Raw genomic sequence first — 22,132 nt, forward strand, 5'->3', positions numbered from 1 at the left:
ATTCCTGTCCACTGGAAGGAAATGGCATCACTCTTCAACGCTGTGGGATATGGGTCCCTGCTGCAGAAAGTACAGTTGTGAACACTTACCATAAATGCAGATGTTAGAATGTATTCACTGTTGCAGTCATTACATTTGGGTAATCTGCTGGCAGGTTGCCCTCGGTCAGCCCGATTAACAAAGCCTTGGGTCCTGTGTCAGTTGCCGTCCCTTCTTCCGTGACGTCAGGTCGTCAAGGGTATAAAACATACAGCCGATGTCATTACCTCAGTTTTCTTGCCCCAGATGTCAGGTGCCCCCCTAATGGGAAGCAAATAAATCTATAAATATGCAAGGATATACCTCCAACAAAAAAGCAAATACACCAAAAAGCTTTTGAGCATAGTAAAGGAGAGTAGAGATATAGCCAAAAGTAGTAAGGGGGCTGGAGGGAGGGTAACCAGGACTGCAACAGTGAATACACTCGAACATCTACATTTATGGTAAGTGTACACAGCTGTACTATGTTCTTCATGTTTCACTGTTGCAGTCATCACATTTGGGTAGATTCCCAAAGCTAAGGATAGGAGGATGAATTTAGATAGCATTAGGGCCAACTATAAGGCCCTGCAAGACTGCAGTGGCAAAGCCGGCTCTGGATTTAGAGAAAATTGGCAGATGGTAATACATGGTGAAAGTATGTACAGAACTCCAGGTAGCAGCTTCTAGGATGTCTCTGGTAGGGACGCCCCTGAGAAAGGCTTTAGAGGTAGATGCAACCCTGGTTGATTGTGGTCTGATCCCCTGTGGGATAAGTTTTCAATGACGAATACAATGGCCTATCCATTTGGAAATGGTTTGCTTTGAAATAGCCTTCCTCTCTGCCCCTGCAGCAAATGCCACCAGCAGTTGGTCAGATTTCCTTTGAGGTTTAGTCCTGTCCAAGTAGAATCTGAGTTGTCTGCACACATCTAAGGAGTGCAGTATCCGTTCCCATTTGTTCTGTGGATTAGGAAAGAAGGTTGGCAAATGAATGGACTGATTAAGGGCCACACTGGATACCACCTTGGGCATGAAGGAAGGATTGGTCCTGAGGGACACCCTGTCCGCATGAAAGATGATGAAAGGCTCCACTGCCATGAGGGCCTGTAAATTCAGATATCCTTCTTGCTGAAGTGATGGCTAAAAGAAAGGCTGTTTTCCAAGAAAGGAATTTTAACTCTGCACTAGCAGCTGGCTTAAAAGGAGGAAGTGAGTTTCTCCAATACAAAGTTAAGGTCCCAGGCTGGAGGTGGGGCTCTTCTGGGTGGTCTTAAATTTTTGGCCCCTCTGAGGAACTGCTTGAGCAGTGGATGCGAGAAGAAGGGAGGTTTTGTATTATAGTGAGCTGAAATGGCTGAGGAGTGAATTTTGATGGAGGAAAAAGAAAGTCCCTTGTGAAGCACCTCAGTTAAGTACTGTAAAATCTGAGGTAAGTTGGGCACTGCTGTGCTCATCCCTTGAGATTGGTTCCAGGCACAGAATCTTTTCCATTTTTCACCATAACATTTTCTAGTATTAGGCCTCCTTTCCTCTAAAATGATATCCATCACTGGTTTACTGAGGGATGGTAAGGCAGACATTAGGTAATTAGCCAGGCTGCTAGGTTCAGGGTTTGAAGCAGAGGGTGCAGAATCTGATACTCCTGTTGAGACAACAGGGTAGGGGTCAGACGCAGGTGCCATGGGACCAACAGTGACACTGCGCAAGAGGGGGTACCAGTGCTGGTGACGCCAGTCTGGTGCAATCAATATCGTCCTTGGTTTGTCCTGTTTCATCTTTAGTAGTACTTTGGAGAGAAGAGACAGAGAAGGAAAGGCATAAACTGATAGGTTTTTCCAGCTGAAGAACAGGGCATCCACTTTCCAAGCCTGTTTGTGGGGAGTCCTTGTGCAAAATTTGTCCAATTGGTAGTTCTGGGGGGGTGCAAACAGGTCTATATCTGGGCTCCCCCATTTGTTTGTCAGCATGTTGAAAATCTTTGGTTCCACTTCCCACTCGTGTGGGTCCATGAGGTTTCTGCTTAGTCCATCTGCCAGCGTATTTAGCTTTCCTGGCAGGAATTGAGCTTGTAGATGCACTTGGTAGCTCAAGGCCGTGTTCCACAAGGCCATGGCTTGTCTGCAGAGGGGATAAGAATGGGTACCCCCATGCTTATGTACCACATAACAGTGGTGTTGTCCGTCATTACCATTAATTGTCCTGGAAGAATTTGGTCCTTGAAGGCTGTCAGAGCATTCTGGACAGCTAACATTTCTTTTTGATTGATGTGCAGGTGGATTTGACTTGGGGGGGGGGGGCTCACCTGGCAGGGAAGTGCATTTAAGCCAAATGGAACCCATATATAGTCTGATGCGTCTGTTGTTCGGGTTTGGGCAGCAGGGGGTAGGGTGAATGGTAGTCCCTTGTTTAGGTGGCATGCCCCTGCCCACCAAAGAAATTTCAGGCATAGACAAGGTATGATAGGAATCATTGCTTCTAGATCCTGAGAATGTTGACACCATAGGCTTTTTAGGTACCATTGTAGTTTCCTCCTATGCAGTCTTGCATATGGAATTAGAAGAATGCAGGAGGCCATGAACCCCAAGGCTTGCAATATTTGCCTTGCAGATAACAGGGTTTTCGTGGCCACTAGTTTGAAGTAGATTGTCAGATGAATTTGTTTCTCTGGCGTGAGGAAAGCAATCTGGGAAGTTGTATTCAAGCTTCCGCCCAGGAATATAATTTGTTGACAGGGTACCAGGTGTGATTTCTTTTTGTTTATTGTGTACCCCAGATAAGTTAGCACTCTTTGTACAAAAGCCAGATGATTCAAAAGTATGTCCTGGCTTTCTGTCTGAATTAGACAATCGTTCAGGTATGGGTATATCTGAATATTTTGTTGCCTGCAAAATGCAATGACTGGAGCTAGGCACTTAGTGAATAACCTGGGCACAGTAGATAAGCCAAAGGGCAGTGCAGAGAACTGGTAGTGATTGTAGCCTGCTTTGAAGCATAGGTATCTTCTGCAAGATTCCCTGATTGGGATGTGCAGGTATGCTTCTTTTAAATCTAGTGTTGCCAACCAGGCATCTTTGTCTAGCATAGGAGGCAATTGGTGATGAGTCAGCATTTTGAATTTTGGAATCTCCAAAAAGGTGTTTAGAGTAGACAGGTCCAGGATAGGAAGCCAGAAAAAGTCTTGAGTAGAAACCTTGTCCTTTTCCCTCTTCTGGTACAATCTGAATAGCCTTTATGTTTAAAAGAAAGAGTATTTGCTTTTGAGCCTCTGCCCACTGATTTGGGGGTAGATCTGGCCAACCGGTGGGTGTTGGCAATGTGTAAAAGTGAAATCTGCATCCTTGGGACACAATATTTAAAACCAATTTGTCCTGGGTAACAAGTTCCCAGTTTTTGGCCTACAGACCAATCTTTCCCCCAAAGGAGCAGTCAGTTGACAAGTGCTTGGAAGTTTTAAAGTCAAGTCATTGAGACAGTTTTCCATAGGGGGGAGACTTAGTACTCCCAAATTTGGAAGCGGAAGCCCCCTACTGCTTAGTCTTGTGCGCACCCTGTTGCTGCCATTGGAACTGTTCTCGCATGGCATGCAAGGTTTCCCCAAAGGAGAATTCTTCTGGTGGAATGGATTCTTCAGCATCAGAATAGCCTCTGGCTGGTCAGTTATGTCTGATTCATCAGCAGAATCATCAGAAGACACTGGCTCAGGGGCTCTGGGCTGAGAGGCCCTGTCTGGGTGAGATTGAGATCCTCTAATTAAAGAAATTAAATCTTCTGCCAAAGAAAGCATTTGAGAACTAGAAGAGGGCCTGGAAGTGGGGGTTTAACAGGCACTGTTTTAATAGTCTTGGCTGCTTAGCCCCTGCGAAGGCCTTAATGGACATGGCTGCTGGAGAGGCCTAGCAGCCACCACGGCTGGGGTAGAGACATCAGGGGATGGTGTCTGATAAGTCAACCACCGTGAGGGTAAAATTTCTGGGGGTCGATTCAAGAGTTGTAGCAGGGGCCTCAGTTGAAAGAATAGGTTCAGCTGTACTTTGATCAGTTTGGTAGATTGGGTAGTCGGGAGGATGACGGGCATAATGTACGCAAAATCAGAACCAAAAACTGTTCTGCAACGTATCGACGCTAGCCCCGTTCGTCGGTTGAAAGGGAAATCTTTATGAGGTATTTGTTTCACAGGTTAAACAATTGTTAACTTTTTCTGACAAGTCTAAGTAGTATTCGTAGAAGTAATCTCTGGATCAACAGCTTCTGCGCTTCGCGCCGCCGCAAGAAAGACTGAGGAAAATGGCTGTTGCTTTTTTTATTTATACCCAAGACCAGAGATGACGCGTGGGGTGGACACATCATCAGAAGCCCGACGGACTTTTGAAATCCGCCGACTGCAGGGCTGGGACAACCCACTTGTTATGACTGCAGATGCATCCATGAAGGACATCATGGGGTTTCTGCTGGGTCTGGGTTTGGATTAAGAAGGCCTGGAAGGAGCAGGAAAGGACCAATTCTTAGAGGGCCAATGCCTACTAAATCTTGGAGGCTGAACTTGTAAGAAATATTTAACAGTTTGCATAGATTTAGCTTTATCTTTCATCTTTTTAAGAACTTCCTCAGCTTTATTGCCAAACAGGCAAGTCCTGATTTAAGGGAGAATCCAACAGTTTAGCTTTAACATGATCAGGCAAAGATTGCTCCTTAAGCCAAGCATGCCTTCTGAGTACAGACCCAGTGACAGCAGCCCTGCAAGAGGCCTCTAAAGAATCAAACCCACATTGCAAAGTATGTTTTCCAACCTGTTCAGCAAAATGCATCAAATCCTGTAAATCCTTATTTTCAACACAGTCAGGAATCAACATAATTTTCTGTTTAAGCAATCCAGTAATATGTTGTTGATACTTTAACATATGAAACTGACAGTTTAAGGCCCTACTGGCCAAAGTTGCAGAAGTGTAAACCTTCTTACCCGTTCTATCCAGCACCCTGGAATCTCTATCAGAAGGGGTAGGATTTTTGGCAGTAGAAGCCTTAATGCCCTTGGGTCCCTGTGAAATGGTCTCTGGATCCGCAATAGGATTTTTAAAAAGGAACTTGTGAGAATCAGGAACCCTGTAATATCGGTCAAGTTTTCTGGGAGCAGGGGACAAAAAATCAGCGGCTAAACTAGATTATGAAAAGGTGTTATCAACAATGTCCAATACAGGAGGGATAGCTAAAGGCCTACGTTGAGGCAGGAGTAAGAAGTCCCTAAGCCTCTTTTTGAATCGGAGAAATCCTGGCTTTCACAGTGGAAAAGCTCCTTTAGAGTGTGCAAGGTTTCACCAAAAGAGAAATCCTCTGGAGGAGAAGCAGAGGGAATAGAATCCTCTGCATCAGAATCCTCATAAGTAGGTAAGAGTAAATCCAGATTATCAGAAGAATCAGAAAAAATCAGAATCCTGGTCAGAAGATTCATAAACAAATTCAGTCCTAGGTCTCTTAAAAGAGGAAGGTTGGCTTCCCCTGATTAAAGTTATAAGGTCTTTAGCCATTCTTATCATTTGTTTTTTAGGCATAGAGGCCTGATCATGCGGACTGGGGGTCGGTTTTCTAGTCAAGGTTCGAGGTTTAGGCCTTAAAGGAGGAGGCATTGGTTTAATATGCAAGTCTGTAGGCCTGAATACACCCTCAGAAGCCGATGCCTGCACAGCAGCTCTGGATCCATCCAAGGTAGACACATCCGAAAGTTCCACAGTTGAAGCATCTCGTGGCATACTGGACTCTGAATGTGTCTCAGTAGAGGCCTGCGAATCAGAAGTAGTGGGGTATCAGCGACTGCAAAAGCGCCTCATTGAGTACTGGTGAACTGGTGACTGGCTTAGGAGAAGCGTCGTTGGCAGCTTTGGACCTAGGCGGCCTGTCTCTGTCTATCTTTCTGTTTTTTGGGAATGCCGGTAGTCGGATGGCTTATCGACTACATTTCTGGATAACTGAACCGAGAACCAAAATATTTAGAAGCAAAAATATACAGACGATGGATAGTGCATTGGTTAAATAAGGCGCAAAACTGACAGCAAGGTACGTTGTGGTCAGGGCCTAGGCAAGGAATACAGTACAAATGAAAATCTTTGTGAGGTATTTGCTTTCCAACAAGTAATGCAATTATTAACTTTTACTGACATCGGAGAGGAGAAAGAAAACGTTTCCCCAACGGGGTACTTGGCTTTAGTTGAAGACTTCGGTTCTGAAACTCTAAAACAAAAATTTCAGGAGTCGGCTGACCGGCACTTGTGAACTGCTTCTGCTTCAGGCACCGCACGACAAGAAAGACTGAGGTAATGATGTTGGCTGCATGCTTTATACCCCTGATGACCCGAGTCACGGAAGAAGGGACAGCAACCGACGCAGGACCCAACACTTTGTTAATCAGGCCGACTGAGGGCTACTGCAAGCAGATAACCCAAATGTGATGACTGCAACAGTGAAACACGAAGAACATCTGGGAGAGCTGTTGGTTGGTTGGTGAAGCAAAAAGATCTGAACAGTGCCCCACTGAAGGATGATCATCTAAAAACATCTCTGTTCAAAGTCCACTCATGGGGGTCCTCCAGGGAGTGGCTTAGCAAATCTGTTAGCACACTGTCCTGAGATGGGATGTATGTGGTTGTGAGCAAGATACTCATTTGGGATGTCAAGTTCCATGTCTCCTATGCTAACCTGGGGAGTTGGTAAGACCTGGTGCCTTTTTGTTTATGTACCACATGATTATGGTGTTGTATGTTTACAACAGGAGTGGCCCACATTTCCAGAGGTGGGTGAAAATCTGAAGAGACAAGTTTTGAAATGCACACAAGTTCAGCAAGGCATTATAACTGGTTGGGAAAAATAAAAAATATCCATACATTTCACCAACATCAACAACATGGTCCTGTAAAGCATGCAGAAGTAGTATCTGGTCAGAAATGCTTCAGGTACTGAATTATATATTAACAGCATCTTGAATAAAAACAAAATGAAAGTGATGTACTCACCATAACAACAGATCCATGTTACCTGTCTCCGTCTAGTTCAACCTGTGGGACTTCTGATGCATCTTGGATCGGACACAGGCCGATTCAAAAGCATTTAACCCTTTTGGCCCCACCTCCCTTACCCATAATTCCCAGCTCCTCTATCAACTCCCCAGAATAAATTTGCCCCTTGAGTCACATAACGATGATACAACATACCCAACTGACCCCCACATCTTCCACAAATGCAAGGAAAACACCCAGGGGAAATGTGAGACTCTAGAAGAGCTGAATGAAGATCTTTCACTGTCCGATCATCGGAGAGGGAAAGACTCAAAATCAGTTATAAGGCTGTGGGCAGGAAGTCAGGGAGGCCCATACCAGAGAGACAGAGAACACAGATCTTTCATTATGATGAGCACATAACTTTCATATCTGATGTTATCTGCTCTACATGGTTCAACCTGTGGGACACAGTCCCCAGCCATGAAAGTTCCTCAGAAGGAACTAAGTATGTATATTCCTCAACACAGTAGAACCAAATGAAGTCCTGGACCTGGACTGAATGTCCAAGCTTGTAACACAACAAAAGTGTGGTGGCCCAGCGAAGTGCCAGCAGTGCAAATATCCACAGGTAGCTTAGAAAGAAAAACAGCAGAAGTAGCTAAGGCCCTAGTTGAATGACCTTTAGTTGAGTCTTTTCTTTCAAAGAATATGTAAACAAAAGACAATCTGACAGCCACTTTGATAAAGTTACTTTACACATGGGACAGCCCAGCCTGGATTTTGAAAAGGAGACAAAACTGAAACATTTGGTATGGACAACATAAAATCTTACTTGCCTATACACATTCAAATTTTATTCTGATGAAGTTCTATTAAAATAGGAATGAAAGCACTTAACTGTTTGTAATAAAGTGTTTGAAGGACGGCTCTACCAAAACCAGTTCTAGCTCTGGAAATTCCATCCAACTTGCACTGCCTGGTAGAAGTATGAACAGAAGACCAGGTAGCTGCCTCAAGAATAGGGTTAGTATCCAAACCCTTAAAAAAGCACCAGAAGAAGCCATAGCTCTAGTAGAATTAGTCTCAACAGAAGGAAGGCTCTTACCAGGAGAGGAATAAAAAAAAAAAATGATTGCAGAAATCCAAGAAGAAACAGTCTGCCTGGACACAGCTAATCCTAATGACCTAGGATGAAAGGAAACAAAAAGCTTATCAGATTTCTCAATAGTCTTAGTTTTATCCAGATAAAGTGCGAGTTGTCTATGCACATCCAATGTGTGCAACACCTTCTCACTGGCAGATTGCGGAGATGGGGAAAAACGTGGGCAAATGAAAAGACTGATTATTCAAGGACAACTAATTCACTACCTTGAGGATAAATAAGAAACAACAGTACAAACCGCTGCTGACACTCGTATTAGGGACGGAACTAGATAAACACAGTCCACAATAGAACGCTGTAATCCACAAAGCAGTATTGTTGTAATGGTTCTCCAACTTGAGATCGTAAAATGAACGCCACAAAAAATCGTCGCTCACAAAAACTGTTTGGTAGTTTAAAATTTAATCACCATACAAGATATAAACGTTAAGCGCTTTCACTCGTACACCACGAGCTTCCTCAGAACAGTCTAAATAACCTGTCATTCATTTTTAAATACACCACATTGGCGAAAGGTGAACATTTCAAATCAAAGATTAATAGGAAAACCACCTTTTCCAACTCTTATCTGGACTACAATAGCAACCACCCCAAGAAAGTCAAATACAACATCTATAAAGGGCTAGTAATTAGGGCATTGAGAATGACATCTGATAGAAAGGACACAGAAGAACAGCTGAAATTCATCACTGGGTTATTCAGAGAGAGGGGATATGATGAACGTATGATGAATGATACAGGAATATACATTCTCAAAGAGTGGGGACACAAATACACACCCTTTTAGGACTTAAATATGCAGGTAGTGAGACTACTTTGGGAATAGATGGAAGCACTACTAAAGGGAATGATATACCTTTTAAGAGAGCATGTATAGTACAATATGGTCCGTTCTCATGCCAAGTGAAAAATATACTAACTAATAATTGGCAAATTATTTTAATGGATGATGACGCACAAAAAATTTTGGGATCTAAACCACACTTTGTCTACAAAATGGGGAAGAATCTGAAATACATTAGAAAATTGTCATACACAATTAACCGCAAAAGAGAAACATACCAATAAATGTGGAGCATGCGGACAATGTAAATACATCTGCGAAGATAAGGTTTTTTCTTTGGAGAATGCAAATAATACTACAATTAGACCTACACAAGGTAATTGTAAAACTAGTATGATTATATATATAGCTAAGTGTAATGTTTGCCCTGCATATTACATAGGCAGGACTGAGAGACAATTTAGGAAAAAAATTTACTCACATATTTATAGTATTAGAACCAAAGATGTGAAAAATGCCTTATATAAACATATCAGTGCAGTAGGCACTGAACATTCTTTCAAGTTCGCAATCTTAGAAAGAGTTAAGATAAATCCCAGAGGGGGCAATATAAGAAATACATTGGCATATAGGGAATATTGGTGGCAAATTTATACTGATGCAATGACGTGGCCCGGAATAAATGATTATATTACTGTTAAGCCATTATTGATGATAAAAAGTTGATGAAGGGCTTAGTTTTATATATTTTACATTTTTATATTTTTTAGATTTTGCAATACATCAGTAAAGTATTATTAATTATACTATGCATGGATGGACACATGCAAGTGGACCCATTTTATAGATTTTGAGTGATAACATGTTAGCAAAATGTTTTTTAATATATATTCAATGTTGGTTTGATATATGGTGAAGTTCTAGGTATATACATATATATAACTGTACACAACTTTACACTTTTTATAATTTCAACTTAATATGTTTTTTGTATGTAATAGTAATATTTTTATTACATTGGTATTTAATTTACAATTAGGGAACAAGCACTGTAGCTTTAAAGGACATTACTGTTTTGGCGCCAATGTGGTGTATTTAAAAATGAATGACAGGTTATTTAGACTGTTCTGAGGAAGCTCGTGGTGTACGAGTGAAAGCGCTTAAGGTTTATATCTTGTATGGTGATTAAATTTTAAACTACCAAACAGTTTTTGTGAGCGACGATTTTTTGTGGAGTTCATTTTACGATCTCAAGTTGGAGAACCATTACAACAATACTGCTTTGTGGATTACAGCGTTCTATTGTGGACTGTGTTTATCTAGTTCCGTCCCTAATACGAGTGTCAGCAGCGGTTTGTACTGTTGTTTCTTATTTTCCAAGTGTATTACAAACGCTGAGTTCAGGAGATGACCTTGAGGATAAAAGGATTAGTACGCAAGAACACCATGTCCTTCTGAAATACCAAAAAAGAGGAAAAGCCATAAGGGCTTAAAGCTCAGACATCTGACGGGCAGAAGTAAGGGCTAATGAAATAAGTCTTCCAAGAGCAATGTTGCAGGGAAGCTGAAGCTGCAGGCTCAAAAGAAGCCAGAGTCAGTTTTTCCAGAACCAAATTAAGATCCCAGGGAGGAAGAACAAACTTCCTGAGAGGCCTAATATGAAAGGCACATTTAAGGAATTGTTTAGCCTCAAAACTAGAAGCTAAAGGAAGAGATAAAGCAGGCAAGCAGAAACAGCTGATAAGTGGGCCTTAACAGAGGCCTAAGCCAACCCAGCATTGAACAATTCACAAAGATAACACAGAACCAAAGGAACATCCACAGAAAATGGATCCAGGTTACGAGAAAGACACCAAACAGAAAACCTCTTCAGTTTGGATAAGGAGGATTTCCTAGCCTCCTTCAAGACCTAAGCACATCCTCAGAAAAAAGATGTCAAAATCATATCACATACAGTGTCAGTTGAAGAGCGGACAGGTGGGGATGGATGAGCGATCCACTGTCCTGTGAGTAGGTCCACCCACTGAAGTAACTTGTGATGACTGCCCTTGGGTAAATGCAGAAAAGAGAACCAATGCTGTTCTAGTCACCAACAAGATTTTGAGAGCATCTTGTTAAATTTTGAACAAGACTTTTGGAATGAGGGGAAGAGTAAAGAAACATAGGTTCATAAGTGTGTACTAGGCCAATGGCCCTGGAGCCTTTACAAGACTAGCCCACAAAAGTGCCCTGGGACTGTGCGACCCAACGTTAGTTCCCAGTGCCTCATTCAAGTAGAACCACTGGAGTGATCCCTGGGGGAAATCTTTCCATTTCCCATCAACTCATCAAGATTTCTCTTGAAGAGGGCCAGTGAGGTGCTCTGCTCGACATGTAAGGGAAGTCTATTCCAGAGCATGGGGAGTCTCTGGGTTATGAACCTGTCCCTCCAGCATGTTCTGTTGAGTGTGGTAATGAGGATGAGGTCTCTGGAGCGTGTGGTGCGGAGGGATTAGGATTTCTTTAGATGTAGTACTTCTAACAGAGCTGGGCCAGACATGGCTTTGTAAGTCAAGCAGAGGTCACCTCTTAGTAGACTATATGATACAGAGAATAGCTGGAGTTGTTTTTTTAGTCTGTCCATGTAGGACATGTGTTTAAGGCCTAGGATCCTCTTCATGAGGTACTTTTGTGGCCTTTCCAGCTGTTTCACGTGTCTAGTGAGGTACATGCCAAATGGGGCATTATACTCTGGCCTAATGAGGGAAGAGTAGAGAGAGAGATGATGACCTCCTTCTTCCTGGATGCAAAACCCTTGGTAATGAGATGTGCCACATAGGACTTTCTGACCACAGTGGCAATGCAGTGGTCAAAGGAGAGGTTGCTGTCAACCTGTGTCCCTAAGATCTCTTATAACGCCTTCAGTGGTCAGTAGGCTCCCATCAATGTGGTAATTAGTGGGAACTGAGTTTTTCCCAAAGGGGATGATGACATTTTTTGGCATTAACCTTATGGCCATGGTTTTGACACCAGCCATTGATATCAGTGAGGCCTTTCTGTAGGATGTCTACATCACTTGGGGAGTTAATAATGGCTCCCAGCTTGCAGTCGTCTGCAAACTTGGTCAACCCGAGTCCCTCCTGGTTGGCCTGGACTTCTGAGAAGTAGATGCCAAACAGGAGAAGACCCAAGACTGAACCCTGTGGGACTCCACTCATAACTGGGTGGCAGTCTTACTTTGAGTCCACTACTTTCACACTGTGGGGTCCATCTGTGAGCTAATTTGCAACCCACCTAGTGACATAGGGGTTGATGCCTAGTTTGGTGAGTTTATCAATAATTCTTGAGTGGGGAATGCATCTATTTTCCACTGACATGGGTGCCGTGAAGTTAGCCACCTCTGTTTTTAGGAGCCCAAAGTCAGCTTTGGAGAAGTTTTTCATGGTGGTTACCTTTGTGGGGGGTGTGAGTGAGATGTGGATTTCAATGGTGAGTAATTTGTGGTCGGATCTAACCAGGGAGGAACTGACTACTGGTGTAGAGCAACGGTTGCCCATGCTAGTAATAATCAGGTCAAGGATGTTGCTTCCTCTAGTGGGGGTAAGAATGAGCTGGTCCAGGGCATTGGATTTGATGAATTCCAAGAAACGTTGGGGCAGTGTACTGGTGCACGAGTAGTTTGACCAGTTGATAGAGGGGTAGTTGAAGTCACCTAATATGAGAGTGTTGGGTTGGACCCTAATGGTTTCCAGGGTGGTAATGAACGTGGAGTCAGTCTTGGGGCATGGTTGGGGACCTATAGCAGGCTACGACTTGAATCAGCATCTTACCCAATGTTAGTTGTACCTGAAGTATCTCAGATGAGTTATGCTGGGCTACTACTCTGGAGGTGTGCATATCCTTTATGAATATGGAGACGCCACCACCTTTGGAGCTTCTGTCCATGTTCTGGGGCCGAAATGTGTGGAATGAGTTATAGCCTGGTAGTGCAGAGGTACTTTCTACTACTTTAAATCATGTCTCCATCACAGCACAAATGTTGATGTTCTCCATTTTGGGGAGTGCTTCGAGCAAGTGCATCATGAGATTTAGACTTCTAGCGTTGAGCAGCATGACCCTCAGATTGCATTTATTTGCAGCTGTTACACTGGTAATTTGGTCTTTGGATCATCGCCTAAAAAAGGCACTATAGGGGTGGCAAGAGCCTTAGCCAGTATCTGGAAACCCAGGGGTGACAGATGCAGGCCATCTCTGACGAAGCATTGAGGTCTGTCAATCATGTCATCCCAAGCAGAAAGATACCAGAAACTTAGCCAATTTTTGAAGTCAATCATTTTCTTCTTGTACTGTGGTATTATTTTGGGCAACGGTAGGATGCTGCTCATGGTTAGGGGTCATACCTGCCTGGGCCACAAAATCTGGGAGCTCCTCCAAGTCTTTTTTCATGTAGTCCAGGGAGGTGCATCTCAGGTCATGCACACCCACGTGGACAGTGACAGAGTAAAACTTGTACTCGTTATAGAGTGACCGGAGTGCGTGTGTTATGTGTCGGATTCTGGCATCTGATAGACAGCGGACTGTTGCCTTCTTTTTCAACCTAGTGAGTGGGACATCAGTGTGCCTCACTAGTGAGTCACCTATGATTACTGTATTGGGCAATCTGTTTTGCATTAGGGGCATAGGTTGAGGGGAACACTGTGTAGGTGAGCTGTGTGTCGTCTTGTTTGTGCTGTGCTGTGGTGGTCAAGTGTGTTTCTGCCTTGGAGGTCTATGCTGTTTGGGTAGATTTCTACAGAGAGCCTCCACAAAGGCAGGTGTGTGGTTTGTGTTTTTTATGTGAGAGCTGTGATGGTGGGTGTTTTGGATGGCTATGTGTTGAATGTGGTGTGGTGCAGGTGTTGACCCTCTCCTCGACCAGTCAATCCAGTCTTGGCTTGAGAGTGCATGCCTTCCAATTTCGATATACAAGTGCATCTCACAAGTCTGAGTGTTGGGAGGTAAGAGGAGAGGGTTGTCTGTGGACATGAGGCAGTTGCTACACTGCCTCAGAATACCCAAGTTAATCAGGTTAATAAGAGAAAGCACAGGGAACTGACCTTTAGACATGCCAGGAGGGATGGTTCATTATTACCAAGTACTGGAGCAGTTTCCCTCTATATTCTTTTTACAGGAAAAATGTCACTCAAGGTGTCTGAGTCTCTACAGAGCACTGCCAAACACTTGGAAGGAAATGAATACAGACTCTGAAAATTTAAGGATGAAGTATTTAGGCAGACATTCTGAAGTCACAAATAAATCAAGCAGTACTTACTGAAAAATAAAGAATTAGCTTGTCAAGAATGATGAAAAGAGGGGAGTTGCATGAATGGCTACTGCCTGGCTACTACTAAGGCTGGTCTCAGCACAGCTTCACTCTTGGGATACGATACTTCTTTGCTTCTTCTCTCACCAGAAGCAAAATGTTAGCACCAATCCCAAGAAGAGAAGCAGGCCATGGCATGTTTGGCATTTCACAGTCTTGTCCCAGATGATGCAAGAATCTGCAGGCTTGTGGCCTTTTCTTAGTAGATGCCTCGAACAGCAACCAGACCAATCAGATCCTTCCAAGAAAAAGACAGGACATCTATGTTCTAAATCACAGCACCTGGGACTCCGGCACAAAAAAGAGGAAGCTGTCTGTTCAGAGGGGAGGCAAAAAGATCTATTTGAGAAGTACCCCACTGGTGGACAATGTCCAGGAAACAGGGACCCTATTAATTGTCAAAGGTTTCAAAGTTCGAATGCCATATGGTCAACACCATATGATCGAACTTTGAAAAGTTCGAAGGTGAAAGGCAATGGCTCTGTAAACCCAGAATTGGAAAATTTCCCTTTTCTGCACTGAAGTGCGGTCTCAGAGTTGGTATATTTAAGTAGGGGGGTGGGGTGGGGGTGCAGGGGGGCTTTTTTTCACTTTTTTATTATACATTCGAGGTTTCAAGTTTTGCTCATATGTTGTCGAACATATGAGGTTCGAAATTTTGAAACTTTGAATATATAATACAGACCCCCAGAAACACATCTGTGAAGTATCCATTTGTGGGATGGAGTTAAGGACCTGCTCAGAGTGTCTGCCACAATATTTTGACTTGAGAGAATGTACACTGCATGAAGAGTCACTTAATACTGAAAAGCATGTTCCCACACTAGTTGTGCCAACTGGAAAGAAAATCTTGCCCCCCGTTTGTTTACATACCACACCGGTGTGGTATTGTCTGTAAACACCTTGAAAGGTCCCGGGGAGATAAGAGGATGAAAAGCCTGAAACAGCCCTCATCTCTTTCGCATTGTGCTCTTTCCGTAGATGAGGTGAAGCACCAAGGCAAAACAGATAATGTTCATGGCAGTCTTTATGGAGAATCAGTCTCCCACACTAGCATTTACCCTTACTGGATGACATGAAACCTCAACAAACAACAACATAATAAAAGGAAGGTAAGTAAAACAAAACAGGTCACTTACCTGCAACAGCTTAGTGAACTAGCAATGGAATGAGCTTTCAGACAGACTATCAAGAGATGGCATTCAGACTGGCAGCAAAGCTGTTCTGAGGACGGTAGTCCGGATGTCACCTTTATGTCCTACTCAATGAGAGGAACATGTGTGTGATATACAGTGTACCTTAAAGCAACCTAAAGGATTTCGTATACTGGCAGGACGTTGAGCTGACCTTGGCAGGAATCCCTATTGCAATGGTTACTGCAACAGTGAAATGGAAGGACATCAGGGAGATAAGAATAAAGGAAACCCAGAGGCCAAGAAAACATCAAAGAGTCCTTGGGTGCCTGTCCTGGAGGGGGAACAATGGAGAAATAGTTGTTGCACTTGGTGTTGGACAGGGACGTAAACACCTTGCAACATGAAGTGCCCCAGCTCCAAAAAATCTGAGTTGCCACTGTTAGATTTGTCAGAGACCACTTGTGAGGCAATAAAATGCTCCTGCTGAGACTGTTGGCCAGAATGTTGTACTTCTCCCTGGGATATGTGTTGCCACCAGAAACCACTGACAGATCGGCCACTGCCAAACCCTCATGGTCTCCAGAAAGAGAGGCTAAAAACATGCCACCCTCCCCCACTTGTTGAGATACCAAATGACTGACATGCCCGTATCACAATCCCACCCTGGGGAGGTTATCCTGAAATGCCTACAACACTAAGATCACCGATCTCATCACCAGAACACGGATGCCAACGTGAGCCTGTGAAATATCAAGACTCTTGAACCGTCCTGCATTTGAAATGCACACCTCCACCCCAGGAGGGATGCATCGGTGTTGACCATAACCGAAGGGGAAGGAAAAACGGTCTTCCTCAGATTCCTAATGGAGACTGTAACCACCACTGAATCTGTTCTTCACACACTTGTCAGCTGTATTGGGAAATCCAATGGCTACGTTAGGAGAGATTACTGAATGGCCATAGTCCACTGCAGGGTCCTCATGTGATACCTGGCTAGAGGGACCAGTCCTACTGATGCTACCTTATGACACAAAAGCCTTAGAAGTGAGAGAGCCAGAGATGTGGAAATTGCAAGCACTGATAGGGCCAGAGCTTGAAGACTGAAAAGTCTAGAGCTTGGGAGCCTAACAATTTGACAGACCATGTCCAGATGACACCTCATGGACTCAGACTTGTACAGGCTGAAGGCTCGATTTGGGGGAACAGACTGTGATGCCTTACTTGTCACATAATTGGAGCAAGGAATACTGGGCCAAGATCAACAATGCCTTTGTTGGGGGCAATGAGGAGCCAAACATCTAAGTATGGGAAGACCGGATATCCCTGCAGCTGGAGCCATGCTCCAACCACTGCCATGCACATGACGAACACCTGGTAGGATGTGGTGAGACCAAATGGCAGGGCCCTGCAAACTGATACAAACTGGCTACCAGCCAGAAGTAAAGGAACCTCCGGAAATGCAGATCTATCTTGATGTGAAAAGTCCTTGGAGTCTATCCAGCACATTTAATCATCTTTCCTCAGAAGAAATAATATGGACTGCACTGCAACCATCCAGAATTTGATCTTTTTGATGAGCTGTTTAGTTTACTTCACTCCAAGACTGGCCTGAGGTCTGTTTTCTTTGGAAATAAAGAATCTGGAACAGCCCCCGGATCCCATCTGATCTGGTGGGACCTCCTGAATGACTTGATTTGTGAGAAATGTTTGGATCTCTGCGACTGCATAAAGTTTCTGATGGGGTGGAACATCTGGAAGACATTTTGGGAGACTGTTTGGAACTTCTATAAAGGGAATGACATAACCTCTCGATATGACTCGACACCCAAGTGAGGTGATGGCTTCCCAAACTTGGGGAAGACAGCCAGATGACACCAGACTGCCTCCAGAGATAAGCAGTCTGGCAGTCCTTCATAATCACTGAAAGTGCCCAACAGAAAAAGCACCATGGAAGCCCTGATTCTGCGAACCACCTCAGGAGGAATCTGCCAGAGGTGCGTCCAAGGAAGTGAACTGCGACTTCAAGAATAAGGGTCGCTTATCTCCTTTCCAACTCTGAGAGAAGGATCGCTTGGGGGGGGGGTAGAAAAGCGAGCTTCCCCTCTTGTTCGCTCCTCATCAACATGTCTTTAACCTTGGGTCCAAACACGGAGAACTCATCAAAAAGAGCACTGACTGACACTTTGAAGCAGTCTGCAAAGCTGCACAACTTTATCCAGGAATGGCACCTCATCACAGCTCCAGAACCAGCCACCCTGGATGCTCCACTAGCTACATTAGAGGAGTCTCACTGAAACATCAGTGATGTGAATCTCCAGCTTCTTCTGTGTATCTGGAAACTTTCTTGTCTTGAGGATGCTTAACATTTCAGAGAAAAGGTCTGTCGGACGCCTGGTCAAGTGCAATCAGCAGTTAAAGAGTTATCAAAGCAAAGGTGGGCAAGGCGTAGGATCACTCCCCTAATCGAACCAGAAGGAGTGAATAAAGAAGCTCTACTCCGAAATCTCTTTTTTGGTGATGGTGCCACCCCCATGGTATCAACGGCCGGGCCCTTGCTCCAATGAGGCTCGTCTTGGGGGGTGAGGGGGGGGGGCAAGAACTTTGGCTTCCTAGGAATAGGTTCTATTGTGTCAGGTTCCTTCAATGGCCTCTGGGATACCAATTTTATAAGGGCATCCAGAGGGGGAAACCATCCAAGGCATGGATGGGCCTACTCCAAAGGCCTCCAGAAAAACTGACTCCTCTGGAGAGGGAACTTTGATGGTCCACAGCCAAAGCTAGTGAAGCAGCTACAACAAGCTGCCAAAGGAGGCATTATCAAGCTGGGACCTGGGGGAACCCTCTCCTTCTTCAAGATCAGTATCCTTGGTGAGGGACTGCTCTGGTTAATCCAAGTGCTTCCTCTTGCAATTTTTCTTCCCTGAGAAGTCTGCTCTGATGAAATTGGAGAAGCGAAGGAAGAGTTGGGTAGCCACACCAAGGGGGCAATCTGGAGGCTGCTTGACATAGGCTGTCCTGGGGTAAACTGATAACTGGCCAGTGGAACAGAAGGAAAATGGAAGAGGATGCTGGCTAAAGACATCTGACCTTTTTCCTAGAGAAGAGAACATCCTCTCTAGAATGTCAAAGGCCAAGGCAGAGGCAGGCTTCTCTGTTCAGAGGGTCCTGGAACCTGAGGGTACCAAAGACGACCTTGAACCTAAGGGAGCCATGCCTAGAACCGATTTGTCTAAAGCTAAAACTCTGAGAGGGAGGGAGGATCCTGAACCAGAAACTCCAGCCTACACATCACAGCTCCAAGCTGCCAATGGCCCTGAACAAGTCGATGTCAAGGCTACCAAGGAAGAGGATGGAGCCGAAGACTGCCAGGCCACTGGATCCAATCTGGAGATTGAAATGTTGACTAATGCCAAAGATCACAGATCTGAAGGGGCCGAAGGAAGAAATCTGAAAGATGCAGGTGAAGGTGCAGGTGTCAAATCCAGACCTGATGGGATAAGTCTTACTGGATTTGTCCCTGCAAAAAAGACATCAAGTGCTCCAGATCAGACTCTGAGATTGTCCACTGATCTCGATGACTGATCAAACAAGGCCACAGAGGATGGCTTTGAGGGTCTACAGGAGGAAGACCCCACATATTGGATCACAGTTAGGTAGGCTCTTAATCTGGGTGAGATAGGAAGGACTCTGGCAACCAAAGAGGAGGAGTACAAGAGGAAAAGGGGAATGTTACCCTGCCTGACGGTGCCCCTTTGACCAGGAGGGAACCCAGAATGCTCACAGCTGTAAATGTCATTTTTGCTGTTTTCGGTGCCAAAGGCAATCTGTTCTGAGTTGTTGGAGCTGTAGTCTGTGCCGATGGTACCACAGAGGCAGAAAGTCGAGGGACCTTTGGAAATGGAGAATCCAAGGGAGTTGGCACACAGGTGTAGGCTGATAATCTCTTGCACTCCTCTCTTAGAATGTGGACAATCTTGCCACTGAGAGTTCTTGGACCCAGTCTTGGGATCCAGGGGGAGAAGCCCTTTTAAGCAGGAACAAAACTCTAAGATGTACAGGGCAAAAGCCCTTTCAATACAAATTTGGCTTTCTGATCACGGACAGCACGTGAGCCAAACCTCTCACAGATAGAGCAACCAGAGTCCAAATAATCTGAACCCAGACAGTAAATACATTTAAGGTGTGCATCCTGGGAGGGCAATTTATGGCCAAGAGAGATGTGCTTTTTAACCCCCTTATCCACCCTACCATCGGGCGTACACACACAGACACACACAGACACACACAGACACACACACACACACACACACACACACACACACACACACACACACACACACACACACACACACACACACACACACACACACAGCAGTAAAGCCTAAAGGGGGAAAATGGTAGGAAAGGAAAAGAGAAATCTAAGCTACCTAGCCTAATAAACTACTTCCAAAATACCTAAACCTAACAGAAAAAAAAGTTAACCACTATCCTATGGGGTAAGGGAAGAAAGATCTCACCAATCCTACTCTAACTTCTTTGACAAAATAGAATAAGTGAAGCCAAACACAGAGCTGCAGATACGAATGGCGGCAAACTATCTGGGGAGCTGATGGAGGAGCACTGAGTTATGGGGAAAGGGAGGCAGAGCCAAAACAAGCTAAATGTTTTTGAATCAGACAGTGCTGGATCTAAAGTTCCATAGGCTGAATCCAGATGGAGCCGACATCAGATCACAAGTTCATAATTTCATTCACTGACTTTTAATGGACAAATATGGGAAAACCTACTGGTCTTCTGAATCCAAGGCTCCCCCTCGAACTGAATCTGCCTGGATTGACTCTACTGCTGTGGAATAAAGTGCCTTCTGTCCAACAGGTCGCCTTGCGTCTGGTATTGTCCCATCTGCCTCTTTGTCACGAAAAGCTTGGTCAATGTTGTGAATTCCAACTAGTAAACTGTAATCCATGATTTTGAAACTCTGCAGAACCTGTGGGAGTAGAAACAATCAAAATAAGTTTAGAGTAGCCAGAGTACTTCAATTTCTAACCTCCTCATTCAAAGATATTATACATCACTCACTTATGAATTATATAAAAATTCTACAGCAAACCCCATCAACAACAGCAGCTAGCTAGAGTCTACTAAACAAGAAGGAAGGAACTAGATTGTCACGCCTTTCTTCTGTTTAACAAAAGACAGGTGTCACTGCTGCACAGTTCCTATGGTAAATGGATGGAGTCTTTCACAGTTAGTTCCAAGATGGTTCATCAGCTTTAAAGGTGTATGAATGATATCACATTGAAACATTAATGTAATTTGACCTCAGTATAACTATGTCACACTCCTGCGACTTGTTTTAATCTAGCTACAGAATTCACTGAGTCTCAAAACAAAATACTCAGGCTTTGGAAATCTTCAGGCATCACTAGCCTAATGAGTGAAAAAATGTGTTAAACTGTAACCATTTGAACAGTGCAGAATATTGTTCTTCAAGATGCTCCTTATAACTAAGCTTACTGTACGCACATGCTCCTTAACCCCCCCCCAACCCATCTCCTAGGAAGGCATACCAAACCCTCTCCCCCAATTTTCAAGGAAAGCATACCTAATCCCCCCCCCCGGCAATTTTCTAGAAAGGCATACCTAAACCCTCATCTTCAATGAAGGCATACCTAACCTTAATCTTCAAGAAAGGCATAATTTTGATACAAAACTTTCAATTTAATTGTTATGAATATTTTCTTACCAAACAGTCCCTTTGTATGGTTTTGCAGAATGCACTATACATATCAGCATCCAGACATAAACCATCTGGCACATCCTCTAAGAAATCCAAATCTTTGAATGTAGGAACTGGCTTTTCCCGCTCTTTTTGAGACGCTCGCCGCTTGTAAGTAGAACCCTTCAGGTCATATTTCAAGTGCATTTTCACTGACCGAGGGAGTAAATTATTCATCACCACAATCCGTATGTTTTTGCCTGCAATCTGTACACAATACAGACCATAGAATTTGGGCAGTAGTGTGCGAGGATTTTGGTTCAAATTCTGAAAAGAAAGCAATAACAAAGAAAACACATTAAAAGAAATGTAATCTATTTTCGTAGACTACTGTCATCACAATGTACCAAAGGAAAAAGGACTTAAATTACATTGCTGGCTTTCCTGGACTGTCTTGAAAAATATGTACAACCGTTGCGAGGCTACTCTTGCAAAAATAAAAAAAACTGTTGTGTTTTCTCACTCGACACATCAGATATTAAAAAAAAAAAAAAAAAAAAACGAGGGATCACTATGCAGTACAATGTCTTATCCCAAGGAAAGGGCATCCCCAAAATGCTAAACTCCACTTTTTACCTCAGATGTCAGTCTGATGTAGAGATAAAAGGAAGGATCCTCTCATACCATTATTTATTTTGATAAAAAAGTAAGAGTACTATTGCTAGCCCATATGGACCTTCATTCAATGTGTGTACCCTGTCATCCACACCCATTGTACGCCACGACACAGAGGTGCTTTCACCTATACCACTTATGCTGGCAATCACTCTTTAGCTATACAGACACTCAATTAGAAACTTACACTGGCTGGAAATGAGAAGTACAGAAATTAATTCTAATATTTCACTTACCATAAATGTAGATGTTAGAATGTATTCACTGCTGCAGTCATTACATTTGGGTAATCTGCTGGCAGGTTGCCC

At 43.8% G+C, this 22,132-nt stretch overlaps 1 protein-coding gene across 1 annotated transcript in view; it reads right to left on the reverse strand.

Moving 5' to 3' along the window:
• Nucleotides 1-21,922, reverse strand: part of LOC122808394 (phosphatidylinositol 4-phosphate 5-kinase type-1 alpha-like) — a 795,187-nt gene extending 773,265 nt beyond the window's left edge. Inside the window, exons 1-3 of the mRNA XM_044079360.1 lie at nucleotides 21,905-21,922; nucleotides 21,177-21,476; nucleotides 20,218-20,417 (exon numbers count right to left, since the gene is read on the reverse strand). Of these exons, the coding sequence (XP_043935295.1) occupies nucleotides 20,218-20,417; nucleotides 21,177-21,476; nucleotides 21,905-21,922 (518 nt within the window). The remainder of the gene's footprint in view (nucleotides 1-20,217; nucleotides 20,418-21,176; nucleotides 21,477-21,904) is intronic.
• Between the last annotated feature and the right edge of the window lie 210 nt (nucleotides 21,923-22,132).

The sequence above is a fragment of the Protopterus annectens genome, chromosome 8.part0, assembly GCF_019279795.1.
Source record: "Protopterus annectens isolate FY-2018-M chromosome 8.part0, PAN1.0, whole genome shotgun sequence".
NCBI lineage: Eukaryota > Metazoa > Chordata > Ceratodontiformes > Protopteridae > Protopterus > Protopterus annectens.